At 47.9% G+C, this 18509-nt stretch overlaps 5 protein-coding genes across 5 annotated transcripts; 1 reads left to right on the plus strand and 4 right to left on the minus strand.

Moving 5' to 3' along the window:
* Window positions 1–1649: 1649 nt before the first annotated feature.
* On the minus strand, window positions 1650–4586 carry LTR84_012518 (uncharacterized protein; the record flags this gene model as incomplete). The annotated part of the gene is made up of 1 exon (XM_064856038.1): window positions 1650–4586. The coding sequence occupies one exon, from the start codon at window positions 4584–4586 to the stop codon at window positions 1650–1652; it is 2937 nt and encodes a 978-aa protein (XP_064707938.1).
* A 3855-nt stretch (window positions 4587–8441) lies between these two features.
* LTR84_012519 (uncharacterized protein) lies at window positions 8442–9524 on the minus strand (the record flags this gene model as incomplete). The annotated part of the gene is made up of 1 exon (XM_064856039.1): window positions 8442–9524. One exon carries the CDS (start codon window positions 9522–9524, stop codon window positions 8442–8444), a length of 1083 nt encoding a protein of 360 aa, XP_064707939.1.
* A 1981-nt stretch (window positions 9525–11505) lies between these two features.
* Window positions 11506–13309, minus strand: LTR84_012520 (uncharacterized protein; the record flags this gene model as incomplete). Its single annotated transcript, XM_064856040.1, has 5 exons — window positions 11506–11776; window positions 11888–12447; window positions 12498–12936; window positions 12985–13187; window positions 13238–13309. 5 exons carry the CDS (start codon window positions 13307–13309, stop codon window positions 11506–11508), a joined length of 1545 nt encoding a protein of 514 aa, XP_064707940.1.
* A 961-nt stretch (window positions 13310–14270) lies between these two features.
* Window positions 14271–15488, plus strand: LTR84_012521 (uncharacterized protein; the record flags this gene model as incomplete). The annotated part of the gene is made up of 1 exon (XM_064856041.1): window positions 14271–15488. One exon carries the CDS (start codon window positions 14271–14273, stop codon window positions 15486–15488), a length of 1218 nt encoding a protein of 405 aa, XP_064707941.1.
* A 1269-nt stretch (window positions 15489–16757) lies between these two features.
* On the minus strand, window positions 16758–18062 carry LTR84_012522 (uncharacterized protein; the record flags this gene model as incomplete). Its single annotated transcript, XM_064856042.1, has 2 exons — window positions 16758–17172; window positions 17227–18062. The coding sequence occupies 2 exons, from the start codon at window positions 18060–18062 to the stop codon at window positions 16758–16760; spliced, it is 1251 nt and encodes a 416-aa protein (XP_064707942.1).
* Between the last annotated feature and the right edge of the window lie 447 nt (window positions 18063–18509).

Consider the following 18509-nt stretch of genomic DNA (forward strand, 5'->3'; position numbering starts at 1 on the left):
CGAACTCAATGTGGGGAAAATTAACCAAAAAGGCGGCCGTGGTTGAGCAACATCGGATTTGACCAAGATGCGAACATGGATCGTGAGCTATTATGCAGGTCACGATGCTGGGAGGGGCTGAATCCCAACCTTCATCCTTGTTTCTAGATGATCAATAAGGCACGTCTCTTGCCTGTTTGAAACACTGAAAACAAAGTTTTCACATACCGGATATCAATCAACGCCATTTGGGAAGAGCTGAATGCTCACAAGGAAGTTTTGTTCAAGAAAGAGTGCCACACGGTCCCTTTGTTGTTCATGAAAGATCTCGGACTGCGTGAAGAAGGATCTTCCTAAGCAGTGCTGTCCATGGTTGCTAGATCAGAAGGATCTTGTTGTATAGATGGGCCTGGTCCGGTAGTCGAAGACGCTCCAGCTGACTGAAATGGACGACCCTGACACATTTGTTAACAGCTTCGTTCATGTTCAATGCAGCATATCCCCAATGAGGGAACTCTGATAGTCTCTCCAGAAAGTGTCACCACCTCTACCGTTGCTTCCCAAAACTACGTGACCCGACCCATCTTGACGCCAAAAGCGCCACGCCGAAGGACTCTTTGAATTGTCCTAATTGTGTCGCAATCTCCGACGGTGTACAAGACTGGGTGCGTGACAACACCGCCGAAGTAGTTCACCATCTGCTCAATTTCTGGTGCGGAAACTCAGCCGTTTTATCGTTTGTATCGAGGTTTGAAATAAAAGATGAAGCCATACAGAGCTCGGCTTTCGTTGAACGGTTCTCTCGATAAGGGCACCCGAACGATGCGCGGAGATAGTTATGATGGAGCAACTCATTGTTCCCCGGGTGTCATTGATCCGCAGAAATTCATTTCTCGGTTTGACTCTCCAATGAAGCCGAGTTCATTGGGATTTTGAGGTTGCTGAGCTAGCTGTTGAGAAGGTTGTTGTCGAGCAAGTTATTGATGAGGAGGTTGCTGGGATTGCTGAAATTTCTGAAGACGTTGAGGTCGCTCAGATGTACCCAAGGGAGCATTATTTGCTAAGGCTATGCGTTCTTGACGTCTGCTTTCTCCTTCCAGCCTCTGCAGTTTGTTTGGCGCCACCACTTCTCCTTGCTGTTCGTTCGGTGCCGTAGCTTGGTCAATTTTTGCGCTGACTGCCGCAGTTCCTGGGAGAACAGGCTGAGACATGAGGTAAATTTGTAGGAAGTCGGGAGTTTGAAGTTAATTTATCGACAGTATTCTCACCAGGCGCGAGACTTTATAGCTGCGATGACCGCAAGCATGGACCAAAAAGGGAGAAGATAGATTAATGGTAATGTCCTAGCCACAACAGTGTCAAGTGCTTATATGTAAGCTTCTAGTCAACGCTAACTTGTCGAACATCTCAGCGTATTTACTAAGACTCTGTCAGTATTAAGTCATGTAACGGGTAGCAGTATCAGCAATTTAGTTACTAATTCGTTATCAAACAAGTTAGCCAATTGCTTACTGCGGTAATGAAAGGTCGCGTTATATAGGGCGGGTACCTAATGGACAATCGCCAGGCTCACGTTGGTTTGTAGCCATTGATGCAAGAATCCGCTGAGCATAGAGTAAGGAATCATTCACGCATTCTCATTGCAGGCATATCAAAGCTACCGTAAAGATCTATAGCTCATCTCGAATACTCGATGTCGAGCTCGTGGTCGTGCTCGTTGACGAGGAAGTTGCCTTCTTAGTTTTCGTCGTCTTTGGCTTGGCCTTCTTACTCGATTTTGATTTTCGAGGATCATTCATTCTGATGGCTTTCATCAAAATGTCCGAAACTGCTCTTTGCAGCTCTTGAGATTTCGTCTCAAGTTCAGATGAGAGAAATGCAGGATCGTCAGTCAGCGTTAGCTTGTCCTGCGAGGCCAGCTTCTTCTCAAGCCATGCCTTTGCTGCTTCATATTTGCTCGTCAAGGCAGAGAGATCCTCTGCTGTGTATTCGTATGGTTTAATCGGTGGCACCTCACTTTCAAATGACTCGGCCGCCGAGCTGGTGCTGTAAGGATCTTCGTCCAAATCATCCCCAACAGAAGAGGTTGTTGTGCTAGTCGTTGTACTCGAGGCTGCAGATGCCGCGGCTTCGCTAGCGCTTGATGCTGCATCCTCAGCTGCTTTCTGCACACTTCCTTCCACCATTTTGATCATGCCGGCCAGATTTTCTAGTCCATCCTGTAGTCCCTTGATCGCATCTGGTCGTTTGATTGCTTCACTTTTGCGTTTGAGGACTGGGTCTACGAGACCTTTCAAGCTCTTCAACTTATCTTTGAAGTCTTGGAGTTTGGCATCTGACCCATCACCATAAAGCCACTCGGAGACAGCGCCAAGTTGCTTTTCTAACTCAGTTCTAGCCTTTGCAGTAGATGCAGAGATGAATGTTTCATCCTCCAAGTAATCACGAGCTCGATACGTAAAGGCTTCGAGTGTGTTTAGTGCTTCAGCGCGAAGCACTGCGTTCTGGTCAGAAGTGTCGAATTGAGTTAGTCGCTGTCGAATTTTTGGAAGTGTCGCCGTGGGAGGAGCACTTCTGCCAATGGGGACAGCTTTGAGTGCAAGAGGGATTGCAACAACCGTTGGGGTTGGTTTTACTGCCTTTGCAGACTTGCTTGAGGATGCCGAGGAATCAGACGAAGAAGACGAGGCTTCTGATATGGTTGAGCCTGAACTGGTGGGGTCAGAGACTGGTAAAGGGGTCAAAACCGAGTCCGTATTGGTCGATTCATCCGCAAGTACATCTTGATCATCCTCCTTTTTGGAACCAAATCCAAACAGACCTTTGACATTATCAATAACGCCTGCCGCTTTACTACCATCCGTTTCACAGCTGACACTACCAGAAACAATTTCAGGAAGTCCATCCAGGGGATTGAGTCGAACATTGAATATGGTACTGATGTTCGCCGCAGTACAACCATGTTTGTCCTTCAATAGTGCAGCTGATTTAGTCAAGTTCGTGGCCTGAACGTCTAAAATTGAGATGTCCTTTTCTCCCACAGTCTGTATGAAGGATAGCTCGATGTCCTCCAGAGCCTTGATGGGGACTTGCTTCTCATTCCCTATTTGGGAGGAAGGAGTAAACAGCTTTTGTGACTTCTCCTTGCTTTCGGTGCTCCATTTGATATTGATCGCCGCACCAGATATGTCTGTAGAACGAATGTCCTTGACACGAAAACTTGGGCTCAAGGAGGCTGCCTTGAAGCCTGCGCCCATTGCAGCTGCTTCATCAGCGTTGACATTGGATTTGACGAGAGCAGGGTCCCCTGCTATTCTCTCGAGTTCCTTCTGAACAAACGGGGTTCTGACTAAACCTCCATGGAGAATGATTGAATTGAGGTCATTGAGCTGTAGGCCAGCAGATTGCAAGGCAGAAGATAGGGGCGCTTCGAGACGAGCGACATAATCAGCTGCGAGGACCTCAAATCTTTCTCTGGTGACGGCGTATCTGAAGTTGATGTCCTCATCGTACAAACCTTCAAAAGATGCTGATGCTACAGCATTTGCACTGAGGAGCTGACGTATGCGTTCAGCATCCTTCCAGAGTTTTGCCATGGTTTTCCCATGAGATTTGATTTGTGCTTCTGTTGCTCCCAGCTTTTGGACCTTGGGGATCTGAAGAAACTGGTCGACCATATCCGCCACGATGAGATCATTTAAGGAATCGCCCCCAAGAGTTCTGTCATAGCCTGTACCAAGAACAATGACTTCTTGAATTGTTTGGTTACGCCTGCCAACGCCTTTGAGAGAGATAGTTCGACCTTGGAATTTGAGAACCGTAGCAGTTGTAGATCCAGCGCCAACGTCGTAAACCAGATGGTACTCGGGGTTTCCACCCTCTGAAACACTGTCAAAAGTACGAGATGTTGCATAGTTGAGTCCGACTGCCAGACCATCACTGACGAGGCCGAGAACTCGTAGACCAGCCAGTTCAGCAGCCAATTCGATTGCTCTCTTCTCATCCGCGGTGAAGAATGGTGGATGTGTGATGACAACCTCTGAGACATAAGTCCCCTTGACGACCTGCGCTTCGGCATTGGCTTTTATGTTCTTGAACTGCATCGCCAGTAACTCTTCGACCATGAAAACTTCATTCTTTTTCCCAAAGCTACTGCTCTTGAAACCAACCGTACCCTCTCCACCGTCAGATCTTGGAATTGTTTCGATGTTGAGTCCAGGGTAGCGTGCATGGTAGCCTTGTACCAACTTCGAAGAGGCATCGAGACCAAGGAGTGTTTTCAGATTTGGGTACACGTCTGTGGGAAACCGAACCGCCAGGGCTACGGCATCTCCGCCATATAATCTTTCTGGAAACGCATCATTATCGCCAGTCTGCGACCTTGAAGGTTTGAAGGCAAGTGTGGCCGCTTCCCGACGTTTCGAGTCCTTCGACAGAACGATATCGATGGGGCTTCCGGGCTTTGCAATTGCCGCCTTGAAGTATTCGGTTCCGAGATCTATGCCTAAGACGGCGGATGCGGCATGAGCGCCGGTGGTTAAGAAGAGGAGGAAGAGGAGTGGGAGAAGAGTCAAAGAGGTAAACTTCCGCTTTCCTGGGGGTGCCATATTGTTTGTGAGTTCAGGGAGGAATGGAGAGCGGAATGTACATTGGGCTTGAACTTTAGATATTTTGTGACCATCCAAGAAGCGCATGACTTAAGACAAGTGTCCAGAAGTTGGAGGCCATAGTGGCCAGTTCCCGTTGGCTCAGGGCTTACCGCACTGCGGGTCCTGTAAGGCTGTACCTGCCAAGGCTCTAAGCCAAGCTCGGCTGAGTTGCCTCTTGTAGTTGCCGATCCCCCCGACCTCACTGACCCTGGCGAGGCTGCGATGTCAGGGATGGGCATTACTCCTTTTTTGAATCATCTTCGCATTAGACTAATCGTTGGACTTCGGGATCCCACCAGCTACAAATTGGCCTCAAGAATTTCTGCGACTTCTCTGGCCCCGCGATATTGTAACGCAGGAACAATGTCTCCACCTTCTCCAGACAACCGCTTCCTCCGGACTTCAGCAACGGCATGTGCACGCTAAAACTAGAGCGAAAACCCTTCCAGATAGCGCAAGAGTAATGGGACACCGAGAAGTTGGTGCTTATCCCACCACTTACAAGGTTGTTTGCAATGATATCCTTCAACCGTTTCCTGAATGATCTACTCGCCCGACCATTTGTAGTGCTGTGAGAGTGTCAGACAAGTTAATATTACTATCCCGCCCATATGACACACGGATCTAAGGGCCCGCCATCTCGGACGATTGCACTGCTTCTCCTTGCAATTTACCCATTTCCACAAAAGCACTCAGAACCACGCAAACAACCAAATAAATGACTGTCTATACTCGTTCCTAGCACTTCAATCCACTTATGCTTTGTAATTACTAGACGATGGGTTGGGAAGAAAGGAGCGCAAGCTCTTTGGTCGTAGTGAATGGTTTGAATTGGGTGAATGTGCTATGTCAGCATAGACCAGCTGAAGCCCCAAGGGTACTCGCTGTTGACTACCAATCTCACTCTGGCGCCGACATCACTACCATGAGCTCGCAGTCTTACAATTACCTGTCAGTCGCTTTAAGCTTCGCCAACAACTCCTGTTCTAAGACTCCTAATGACAATTTGGGCAAGATCCTAGAGATTCCATTATCGTATATTGAACCACACAGCTTGACGATTCTAAGGCCAACCCTTAACCCTCTCTGTACTGGCGGAGCCTCATGAAATTCCTGAGTGGCAATACAACCTCAATCCACTGCAATGACCGATGAGGATGAAGAATCTCTGTGTTATGCAGGATTCAGTGAATTAGATCCTTTCTCATACCGTTTTATATAGGACACAGAACAGCCTCCATGAGGAGAGAGACTTGGAGACCTTGATTATTAGTTTGCGCATCATTTGCGACTGGCAGAGTTTGCTACCTTAGTCGGGCGCATATTAAGTTTTCCGGACATAAAGACTGTTTCGTGTCTCCAGAACTCGGGTCGAATAATCTAGATATCTTGAAACTTAATTATCTGCAATCTTCTTACTCTTCTTGCTTCTCTGCCACTTTATGATGCAGCTTGGGGGGTTGGTTCCCTAGAATAATCCAGGAATTTGATGGAAGCTGTGGACACATCCTTTCAATTTGGATGTTGATGACATGTCACTCAAAGCCCTTAGCTTTGCTGACATCTCCTCCCTTTCATTCCAAGATTCTTCTGCATTGATTTCGAAAGTTCCGAGAGGGTAGTAGAAACGCACGCCTGGGTTTTGTTGGTGATCTGCCACTGCTTGTCACAACTGACCAATATAGTCAGCGTTTTCGGTGATTGAAGAATCGACGGTGGTGATAGAGAGCATACAGCAGAACGAGAATACATCAGGGGCATCGGGGTCTTATATGTTGGTCTCAGTCTTCGTGAGTGATGTACAGTATAGATCGTGTAAAAAGCCTTCATCTACACCGTTGTAGTCGAAGTGACCAGACAAGCTGCGAGAGTATTAATCATCGACGATATTGCTGGTGCAAAGTGAATCCACACTCCTGTCGACCTTGGCGTCGTGCCTATAGGCACTCATGTGTGGGTGTCGAAAAAGGAAAAAAGGCAGAGAAGAAGAGCGACAAAAGCTGTGTTGTCACGCCGCAAACGCTCATGAGCGAACGATAGTGGAAGTGTGGCAAGAAAACCAGCAACATTGGTTCACTCAGGTAGCGGGGAGGGGAATATCTTGGTTTACTTGGAGAGCATGATCCCTTGGACCTGAGCAGAGATAAATGAGATGTGCTCTGGCGAGGACAGAACTTGTGGCGGTGTTAAGCTGCTGATGCCAACTTTTGAAGTCATTAGTTGGGGCGGACTGCCAATGACTGAGTTGCAAAAGATCGGTGTGCCAATTGCCATTCAGATCCGTGATATGCTCAAATTGCTTATTGAGTCTGTAGGAACGATTTACATATCTCTTATGACAAAGACGTAGAAGTCAAAGTCATACCCAAGAATAATTGAATGCAGGTGCATCGTGTCTCAGTGAGCGCCTACAGCCTGAGGATAATAAATTACCCAAAAAGACTTAGAGTGGTTAGCAATTCCAGCTCAAGGTCTAGGAACTCACATTGTCTCGGGTGCCCTCCCCAATCATAACTAGTATCAGGAAGCACAGTGGTGAGCAGTTATTCTTCTCAACCAATTGATCGGTATAATGCCTTTCTGACACATGAAGATAGCCCAGATATAGTAGCTTGGGTTTCTCTCTCCTCATGGAGGCTGTTCTGTGTCCTATATAAAACGGTATGAGAAAGGATCTAATTCACTGAATCCTGCAAAACACAGAGATCCTTCATCCTCATCGGTCATTGCAGTGGATTGAGGTTGTATTGCCACTCAGGAATTTCATGAGGCTCCGCCAGTGCTCCTCTGACAGCGAATAACGTTGGAACAAACTCAGCTCAGCCCTTTGCTTATTAAACCGGGCCTCTAGGGGCAATAGAAAGCCCTGCCAACTTTGCGGGCGAGATATGAAAAACAAAACCAGTTTCTTCGTGGCGAAAAGGGAGAAAAGAACAGAATTCTCGCAATCGAGAGCGGGTAACGTGACATAGATCCAACAGCTGAATCTTGAAGGCAATATACTAGATCATGGAAGAGAAAGCGACGGGGTGAGAATAATGATGGTTTCGTACAGAACAGCAGGCTACATGAGCCAGGCAGATGATCTCATGATAGACCTCAAAACATAGGGATCTTTGTGACAGAGAAGAGAGGGGATGAGAGAGGACCAAGAACTCGAAGCAAACGATAAGGCCGCAATAAAGGCTCTCGAACCAGACGTGAAGGACTAGCACGAAATTGGTCATCGCAGAGAAAGAAAACACCGGAGACAGGCCAAGGATTTGAGGCCAACGACACACTCTGGAGCACCGTGGACAGTCTCAATATTAATGTCCTAGCGACAGGATTTTGGCTACGAGCAGTTGATGATTGTCCACTGACTGTTGGAATTTCCAGACATCAAGAATTCTATATGCGCCATCGCCAGAAGTAAGATAAAAGTAAATAATGAGAGGTACCAAAAGTCGCATCTCCACACTGCTGCATAAGTTAGGATTTGTGGTCGTGAAAAATTTTCCAACCTAGAACTACACCTAATGAAATTGTATAAACCAAAGAAAATATGAGATGGTATATATTGGTATCATGCAATTTTTGACCCAGCTATTACCGCTGTGACTATCGATTAATGTTTGGCGAGTACTATTCATAGTATGAACACTCCCTGCATCATCTCTATATACATTATTGGACAGACCTGGACCGATTCAATCCGGTGCTTGTAACCCCATGCGTGTCAATTTTCATCGTAAGGATCGTACGCTCGTATCACTTTTGATCGAGACTTATCATAAGCAGCGCGTGTCATTGATGACAAAGTGAAGGCGGAAATTATGCCAAAGCAATGAGAGCAGCAAGGCCACCAACGAGAGCCATGGCGGGCTTGTTCTGGATAGCAGCGCCAGTGTAGGTAGCAACAGCAGGTGCTGCAGTGGTAGGAGTGTACACAGCTGGTTTCACTGTGGTGCTGGCTGGTGGAGGTGGAGGGGGAGCAACAGATGAAACTGGTGCTGGTGCGGGAGCCCAGCTTTGCCAAACAGATGACGCTGCTGGGGCTACAGGAGCAGGGGCTGAAGCAGGTCCCCATGTATTGAACACAGGAGCGGGAGCGGAGCTTGCTGGTGCTACAGGGACTGGAGCCCATGACTGGAACGTGGAAGCGACAGGAGCAGGCTTCACCGAGCTTGGGGCTGGAGCTGGAGCCCAGGACTCCCACGTGGAAGCGACAGGAGCAGGCTTCACCGAGCTTGGAGCTGGTGCTGGAGCCCAGGTCTCCCAAGTCGACACGACTGGTGCTGGAGCCTTGCTTGATGAACTCCAATCTTGCCACTGAGCGGTGGTTGTGGTCTTAACGACTGGTTTCGTGGTAGTAGAGACCCAGTCGGACCATTGGGCCGTTGTTGTGGTCTTAACGACTGGCTTCGTGGTTGTGGTCGTCCAGTCCTCCCACTGAGTCGTGGTGGTTTTAACGACTGGCTTCGTCGTTGTGGTCGTCCAGTCCTCCCACTGAGTCGTGGTGGTTTTAACGACTGGCTTCGTCGTGGTGGTCGTCCAATCCTCCCACTGAGTCGTGGTGGTTTTAACGACTGGCTTCGTCGTTGTGGTCGTGGTCCAATCGGCCCATGTCGTGGCAACAGTCGTCGTTGTTGGAGCGGGCTTTGTTGTGGTGCTCCATTCGACGAAGGGAACTGTGGTCGTTGTAGTGGTCTTAGCAGCAGCAGGACTGGTAGTTGTAGTTGACCATTCGACAAAGGGGACTGTTGTGGTTGTTGTCTTTGCGGCGGCGGGGCTTGTCGTCGTTGTAGTTTCCCATTCCTGAAGTGCAGCGGCGGCAGCGGTAGAGCTTTCACCACGGATGACGAGGGCAGCGGCCGAGCTGACCGACGCCAACAGGACAGTAGATGACTTGACCATGTTGACTGATTATATATAAGAGCGAGTGTGTGAGAGCCTTAGCGAAGGAGCTCTTGTCAAATGAGAACGAGGGCGAAGATTTGGAGTATTGAAGCCTGGCAGAAACAAACCCAGGAAAGGCGAAGGGGTCGAGGGGATTTTGTACCTCTCATGCAGATGTAAGTGGAACATGACAAGCAGGTTCATCCCGCAAAAGCTTGCAGGAACTATCGGGCGAAATGCAATATTCCACAGCACGTTGCCTGTTCCTGAAAATATGCACCTCGAGATGCTGTCATAGTGGGGTTGGATGGAGCTGCTAGACTGTTCCTCAAGGTTGCAGCAGCTTACCCACGAGGACCAAGCCCAGTGGGGAAATCCGGTAGAGCAGGGATCAATAAGACCTGTTAGCTCATGACCAACCATAACCTGCATTGAGGATGAGGTGGCAAAATCATTCTGCTGCGAGCACACCTTCATCGAGTGTCCAAGGCAGCTTTAGCCACAGGTCGACTCGTATTTTCTGGCCGTGCATCAGAATTATCGATAACAATATTGGCGATAAGTCTCTGATAGCGCTCGTATTATTGAGTATTGCGGGCTTGCCGCTCCCGTTAACATGACCGGCGACACATACCGGATGGTGGCCAAAGCTTTCAAGTTGTGACTCTAGCGAGGACAGGAATAATAAAAATAGTGCAAATGGAGCTCAGACATACCCCAACGATTCAGAAGAACTGATGTGGATAGTCATCGTGATCGTAGTATTGTGTGTTTGCCTCGCGCCATCGCTAGGAGAACTGTCACCATCCCAATAGCTTGAATAAAAATGCGACACAAATCGAAAGGACAGCTGTGATCCACCAGTAAGGACAGCTGGGAGAGAGGATGTGGTAGGCTTAGCCTAATGGTCTGAGGGAATCGAAGCAAAAAGCTCATTGTCGAACATGGATACGAGCTGGAGGTTGGGTACTCCACACACACAAAGTGGGAAAATTCACCGATGCCCAAGCCTCAATGATTTAGTGCAAAGCTTGAATATCCATCGATCCAATGTTAGCACATTGGTGCCTGTAGCTCTTGAAGCTAATGCTCTTTGCCTGAGACATGCAGAAACTCGTACCTAAATCCTGATTTTGCATCCTTGCTTCCCGTCCTTTCTCAACGTGCTGCTGCATCTCAGGAATACACTGGGCGCTTGCCCTATCCGGAGTCATGCGCACCTCTTGTTATGGTGGGCAAACAACACTTGCGCCCGTCGAAAATAGCTCCAAAGCTCTCAATATGAATCGTCAGAGTACTGCATGTTCCGTACTCAAGAAGCTGTTAGCTTCATGGTAGCATGCGAAGCGGAGTCCTCGGTCTATTCAAGTTGCATGAATAGGTTGGTTGACTGCATCATTATTGAAGTTAGTCGTGAATCCCGATGAGGACATTCTCTCAGTGGCGCAAATATCCCTCGACCCTGGGTCAACTCAAAGAAAGTTCCTTGGTCATCAACTCATCGACCGATTGTGGCATCAACTAAGTCGGATAGGCGCAAGCCTCAACGTTGTTACTAGTTGGGCCAGCGTTTCCGGGCGTTTTCGTGTTCAGGAATTCCACCCCATCCCTGGCTCCCCGCCCGGGGGCCTGAGGTGCTTGAATTCTCAGCTCCCGCCCTGGGTAAGTCGCATACCGGATGACTCTGTGGAGACCAGACTCATGGAAAAGCGAGTTTGTTCGCGTAACTCTCTCGGCGCTTCCTCTCCATTCACACGGCTACAACACCGAATGTGGTTTGGTTACTTCGGCCCACGATCCGTGGACCGTCACTCGGCAAGTCTTCTCAAGTTTTTCGCTTCGGATTGATCTGTTCAGCGAGGATCTCCCAGTCTCCGCACAAAACAAGGAAGATTTGGTTCCAGTAGTTTCCAGGGCCATAACACAAGCAAAGTCAACTCACGTCACCTTTGCTCAAGAACTTGTTTGCATTCCTACATTGTTTTCCAGGTAACCATGATCAATCATCGTCATCGTCATCGTCAGATCCACTTTCCCATCCGATACTATAGTTGGTAGCAAGTTCTGTAAGGTCGTTGTAGAGGTTTTCGCGTTCATCCAAAGGTACCAATCGAGAAGTTGCATCCCTAAGGCTGGTGACTCGACTTTTCATGCCGGAAGTACACACGAGGGTGGCTGAAATATTCAAAGTACCCTTGCTTTGTCTCGTGGTCTGGAAGAGCCTCTCCGGAAACGTATCCAGTACTGGGTATTGAAGGTCGGTTTGAAAACTACGCACAGGTTAGTCACGAGGTACCCAAAGCTAATGGTTGCGTTGCCAATGCTCGTGGTTATTGGTGGTTGACGAGTGAGGATGAATAACCGAGAAATTTTTCACTCACATTTCAACCACACTCTCATCGTCAAGTCCTCTGCGGAGACGCTCTTCTGGGGTGTGCATTAATGCACTCGTATTAGACCCTGTCGTGTCACGCTCACTTTCTACCTGACCAAAGATGTGGTAGCCTTTTGTTGCCAAGGAATCAGCTGAATTTCGACTCGGAGAATAATCAATATCGAGTAGACTTGAGGTTGGGTCGGCAGAAGCCGCACCGTTTCCATTCGCTAGTTGGTCACTTCCATGGTCATTGGAGCTGTCGTTGGGGTGGTTGATACTAGCATGAAGCTCAAATAGATTCTGCTTTCCATTGGTGTTCAAGATATCCTCGAAGAGAGCTAAGGATCCTCTTTTTCGAGCCGTCGCATTGAACCTTGTGGGTAAAGTGATTGACTCGAGGCCTGCAGACAACAACGCAGTGGTTGCCCAGTCTGAAGAGTTTTCCAGGTCGACATAATTTGGTAAGTTCGTTGGAGGGGCTGCTAAACGAATCAATGCTGATGCCTGTTGCCCCAATGAGCGCAAAGACCTTGCAGAGTTGCACGCCCGCAATATCTGCTTTTGCTTTGATCTGGTTCAGTATTTTCCAGATATCGTTCATGTCAAATACATACCCTCACAACTCTTGATTGGTCCTCAACTCCCCAGATCCAGATACTGGTCTTACCATACTCGTCGCGAAGGTTTTCGAGATATCTCGAGGAGAATCCTCCCCATGCGTCATCCACCCCAGTGAGCATTTGAAACCCTTGCATTTGGTCGCATTCTTCGACAAATGGTCGTATGTCGCGATCGATAAGGTCAAGCTCTTGATCCAAACTTTGGAAGAGATCTTCTCCAGTGGACCAATTCTCAAAAGGCATGAGTTGGGAATTTAATTCGTAATCATTCAATTGAACAATCGATCGCGGATGGAAAAACACTCGATTGAAATCGGACCAATACCTCACATCGGAGGCATGGACTTGTGAAGTAGGAAGGGCAACTTCAAGCCTTCTTTGATACTCTGAGGGTTCAATTGTTGGTTCGGTCTGTGTCAGCGTTGCACCATCCCTGTCCCTGTCAACAGGAGTTTGTTGAAGCCCACACGGGAATGCTTACCATAGTCCTTGAATAGGTGTGGACTCATCCTGAAGGCCATAGAGGGCATTGTACTTGCGCAGCGTACCAAAGCCACCCTTGAGATCGTATATGATGGCTCGAGGGGTGAAGGTTTCGGAGTTGTCGCTCCCTATGCCTGGCCGAAAATGAACGTCATGATCAATGCGAGATTGCTCGTGCTCCGAATAAGTGAAGTATGATTCCTTGTTGAGAGTCAGTTGAGCGTGTAGAAGTATCAAAGAGTGCTTCATACTTGGGTGTTCCAGAAGTGAGTTCCAAGGTAGTTACTACGTTGTCCTAGTTGAATGGTGACGATCTCATGCATTTTTGCGATATTTCATTGAAAGGTAACTCCTGCATCACAATTGATCCGAAACTGCCAAAGATTCTGGTTCTATTGGTCTGGCAAAACAATCAAGAAAACATCAGGGTAGAATTCTCAGTATGTACTTGACTTCCAGAGAATGAATAGAAGTTATTGAGAGCCAAACACAGAATTGACGATAGTGGCCGGTCGTAAGCTGACTCAGATACTGAAAGATACAGATCAAGCTTAATGCTTCACCGAAGAAATGACATCACGAGGCTGAGACAGTGAAGTTACAAGGACAGACTTCAACACCAATATCAACCAATACCCAGACTACGCAGTGAATTTCCTAGGTATGCAGGTGCTGAATCTCTGCTCTCAGCCAACAAGAAAGAGCCATTCCGATCAATTGAGCAACCATTCGATAAAGACTCTTACCTCCACTGCCGATGGCTAGATCCTCCTTCCATCATGTCAAATCTGTAGGTGCAGTGCTCCTGGGCTACTGTTACCATCAGCCATCATTTTGAAAGTTAATGAACTAATCTTTCGCACAAAATCAACGTGTTTCACATGGAGCTGGGAGATCTTTGCTCCACCTCGTGCTGGCCAGCACGCCACCTGTCAAAACGAAACCGACAAAGCTGGGATATCAAGACTGAAATAGGTGCCTGACATAGCTTGAAGAGACAGAGCACGTTTAACAAGACAAGAGGAGAGCCAGCATCATCCTTCCTATCTTACGTGTGTTCATCATGTATCTTCCGGCTTTCAAATCCGCTTCCCTATCGCATTCTCGAAGGAATTGTGGGACTGACATCATAATGATTTTAATGCAATCATTGCTGCTCCTATTGATATTGGAACCAAATAAAGCATCAAATCAAGAAAACTTGCAAACCTCGTTGCTCAATTTGTGATCATTACCTGTCCGACCATTTTCGCCTCATTGAACTTACGTGAGATTCAAATCGCTATGTCTCAAAGCATTATTCAGCTAAAATGTTTTTGCAATAACTACCCATGGGGTCGTGTAGGGAAGGAGTCCCTCGCTGCAACTCTATGTCAGCGGACAAATCCCGACTTCAGACTCGAAGATGATCAAAACTATGCGGAAATGTGGATGGGAACGTATCCGGAATTACCGTCTTACTCAATGGAGGGTGAAAATCTTCAGGACATTCTCAACAAGAACAAAGAGAGATTGATCGGTCAAGGAGTGTTGGACAAGTTCGGCGTGGATCTACCATTTCTTCCCAAAATACTTTCCATCGCCAAAGCTTTACCATTGCAGATTCATCCAGATATCGAGCTGTCGAAGAAGCTTCACAAACAAGACCCAGAGAAATACTCCGATACCAACCACAAGCCCGAGATTGCCGTGGCTCTTGGGAAGTTTGAGGCATTCGTAGGCTTCAAACCACTCAAGGATATCGAGAGGCTCATGAATCTGGAGCCTTTGAAAACCTTTGTACCCCCAAATACTCCAGAAGCCAATTTTCAGGATGATACGTTGAAACAAATCTGCCGAAGTCTTCTCACAGCATCACCAGATCAGGCTCGTTCAACACTCAAGAGTCTCAAATGCACCTCTAGTGATGAGTTGGGCGGTCAAGCTTACATTCTGGATCTCATTCCGAGACTCGAATCGATGTACGGATCGGAAGACAACGGTAATCTCGTCGCACTCTTGTGCATGAACTTCCTCGTCTTGGAGGCTGGCTCTGCCCTGTACATTCCAGCAGACGGCATACACGCATACCTTACGGGGAATATCATCGAATGTATGGCCCGCTCTAACAACGTCATTAACACCGGCTTCTGCCCACGCGCTGACCGAGACGATATTGACCTCTTCGTCAATGCACTTACCTTCAAACAACATGACCCCGAAGAACCAATGTTAAAGCGGGAGAAGAGTGAGAAGAGTACAAAAGGAAAGACTGAAGTCTTCAAGCCACCAATGAGTGAGTTTAACATGCTTGTGACAGAGCTCAAAGCCGGAGAAGGCGAAACGGTCAAGGAAGTTGGTGGGCCGAGTATTGCTATCGTTGTGAGTGGGAGTGGCATGATGGGCGCCCAGGACCAGGAATTTGAGATCGGTGAGGGCACCATTTACTTCATTGGACACGGCATCGAGGTGAAGTACACTGCCAAAGATGATCTCCAGGTCTATAGGGCTTATGTAGAGTAAGCATACTCTTCAAATGTGGCTCCGACAGAGTCAGAGCTACGTTTTTGATCTGGTGAAATATTCGATACGTTATAAAACAAGTTTCTAATCACCCACTATCATATCTTATGACAAAACTTCAGAGTCGCAAAACGCCTTCATGCAATGCAGCCTCGGATTCCGTGGCTTGAATAGACGCCTGCTTCTCGCGAACAAATTCTACCGAAATGGACAAAGCCACGGCGACATCCGCCAGTCTACATGAGAACATGCTGTTAGATCGATGTCTTCTCTTGGAGTGGGAAGGAAGTGAAACAACTTACATTGCTAAGATGGCCAGGAAACAGGGCACGGCAAAGCCACTGAAGTGCCCGACTCCCGTGCCCCAGAAGAAACTCAAACATGCATCAGCTATACTCAGTACGAGCGCCAGGATAGTGACAACAATAAAGCTATTTCGAAGACTGATATATCGGGATGTTTCTTGACCCCGGATGATGGGATTGTTCACGAGTTTGTAGAAGGTGGTCGAGGCTGCGCCAAATATCACGGTGGAAAACGAAGCCTAATGAGTAATACTCTGTCGTTAGAACATCAATGATGGATTAAAGATCAGGTGCGGAGTCCACTTTCTCTTCTTCGCTCTCGAACCATGCTCCCACGAGAATCTGGAACATGTCGACTTACAACGGCAAAGCTGCAGAAGCATAAGAAGCCATAATAGGGAATCCTGTCATCGAAGGAGCCTTTGTTCGAAGAGCCCTGAAATGTTGAGGCGAAGAAGGCAAACGGGCTGGCGAAGAGGAAAAGAAGGTTGGCACCCACACACAGTGACAGTGCCAGCGGAGTTTGATGAACAGCCAAAGTCGGGCTCATAGGAGGATTCTCACTCATCTTCAAGTTGTGTATCCACGGTGTAATCGATGTTGAATGTAAATGCAATCAAGTCAAAGGGAGATAGCGAGGAAATGAAGTATTGTGGAAATGCAATGAGGCTGTGTACCTGTGCCGGCCATGGTGAGTAGCCCGGCTCACAAATCTGACTAGGAGTTGCCAGTTTCAAGGCCCCCTTTTATCACTGCGCCTCACTGGTTGACCAGAAAACCACAGTTAAAGCTTCATAGCTCTCAGATCCCGACCTTTGGCCCCCACCGCGGGACAGGTCACGATCGTCAAGGTAAGGCTGACTGGATAATCATTGTATTGTTCGGAAGGACGTGGTATTTGCAGACATGAGAGAAGCAGACTAGTATACAACACTGTGATTGCGATGTACGGAATGTACCTCATTCACCATTCACAAGCAGCCTTCGCTGGGGTATCGCAAGCCAATCCGGAACAGAAAGCAGCGTCCTTATCAACACCTGCAGAACCTGAAGTCTGACGACGTGATGGCCATATCTCGCGCCCCTCCACCGACTCATCTTCGCGATGCTTCGTGACCAACCGCCTCACCAGACTTTGGAAGAACAACGGTGCACTCTCCAATTCGGGATGGAACTCTCCACTAATAAATACCCCAGCGTTCAGATTTCTCTGAGTTGATTCGCATAAGTATTTGTCCTCACCCAGCACACGCTTGAAGAAAGAGTCAATATATTCGAAGTCGTGGTCTGATGAGCCGATATGTCGGTAAACTTCGTACTCCAACGATACGGTGGTTGAGGATGTCGGTACGCATCGCATCATGTAGAAGAAATGTGGCCTGCAAATCAACAATATTGAGCTGATGAAATTCACAAGGTATTTGAATACTTACGAAACAGTCATACAGGCATTGGGGAAGTAGTAAGTGCTTGCGTTCTTGATATCCTCGTCTTCCTTGCCTTGCTGCGGCCTGGAAAAATGCTGTATGTGGCCAGCCTTGTTGACGGTATAATAATACGACAAGTCAGCAAGGCGTGCCACATCAGGATGCGCGACCGTGCAATGATAACACTCATTATAGTTATCAGCAAGTGTTTTCCAGTTGAACGCCCCCTTCATGCCCCATATATGATCAAATTTGTACTGGGAGAAATCGAAGTTCTTGAATCGATCTTGAGTATCAACACCTTCAAAATCATCGTCCCATGCCACTGCAGGAGTGGGTGACGAGTCCAGATTGACCCAGACAAACCCTAATGCATCGATGTGCACATGTATCGGGAACAGGCTTTGCTTCTCCTTCTCGAATCCTGGAACGGTGTGGAAGCGAGGTGCTTTGGCTAATTTTCCGCTCAGGCCGTAGGACCACCCATGGTACTTGCAGGAGAAGATTCGAGCATTGCCTTCGTCTTCCGTCACCACTGGAAATGCGCGATGACGGCAGATATTGTGGAACCCATTCAGCTTGCCGTCCTTATCGAGACAGAGCACAAAGGGATAGCCGGCTTGTTCGAAACGTAGGAAATCTCCGGGTTTTGTGAACCTCAGTTTATGAGTAATCAGGAGCCACCTCTTCGAGAAGATGGACCGGCGTTCCAGTTGGTACATCTCGGGTGAGCAGTACCACGACGATGGCATTGGTGTCGGCTTCTCCGGCTTCTCAACATCTAGTGTTCCTCTCAACTCGAGGGTCTTTGGCCCGAGATACTGGGTAAGCGTTGACAGCATGATTGATGAACAAAATGTACCGTAACAGTCTCGCTCTATGGGGGAGAAACTATGTTATCGAGTATACTGAGTTCGAGAGAGACTAAGCGAAGTGCCCTTTTGTGTGAAATGCGTTGATGCTTTGGCACATCTTGAACATATCAAGAAATCTCACCCCATCGTGTACTCCGCCGGTCACGAGGGCTACCTGTACCAAGCTTTATTGATCACAACGGCCCTTCATTCGAACACAAGTTAGGAGTCGATTTCCCTTCTGTCATACTGGAACCAGCGCCTTCTGGGTATGTATCAGGATGGATAATTGAACCGGATGGAGCAATGAGCATTCCGGGAGCCTTAGGAAAAGCCGACGGTGGTTCCGGTCACGTGGCAAGTAAGGGAAAGCAATCATCCAGGCCGGTAGATTGTCATGATATCACGACTGGTCAAGAACAAGTCAAAGATAAC

The sequence above is a fragment of the Exophiala bonariae genome, assembly GCF_035927105.1.
Source record: "Exophiala bonariae strain CCFEE 5792 chromosome Unknown scaffold_8, whole genome shotgun sequence".
Taxonomy (NCBI): Eukaryota; Fungi; Ascomycota; class Eurotiomycetes; order Chaetothyriales; family Herpotrichiellaceae; genus Exophiala; species Exophiala bonariae.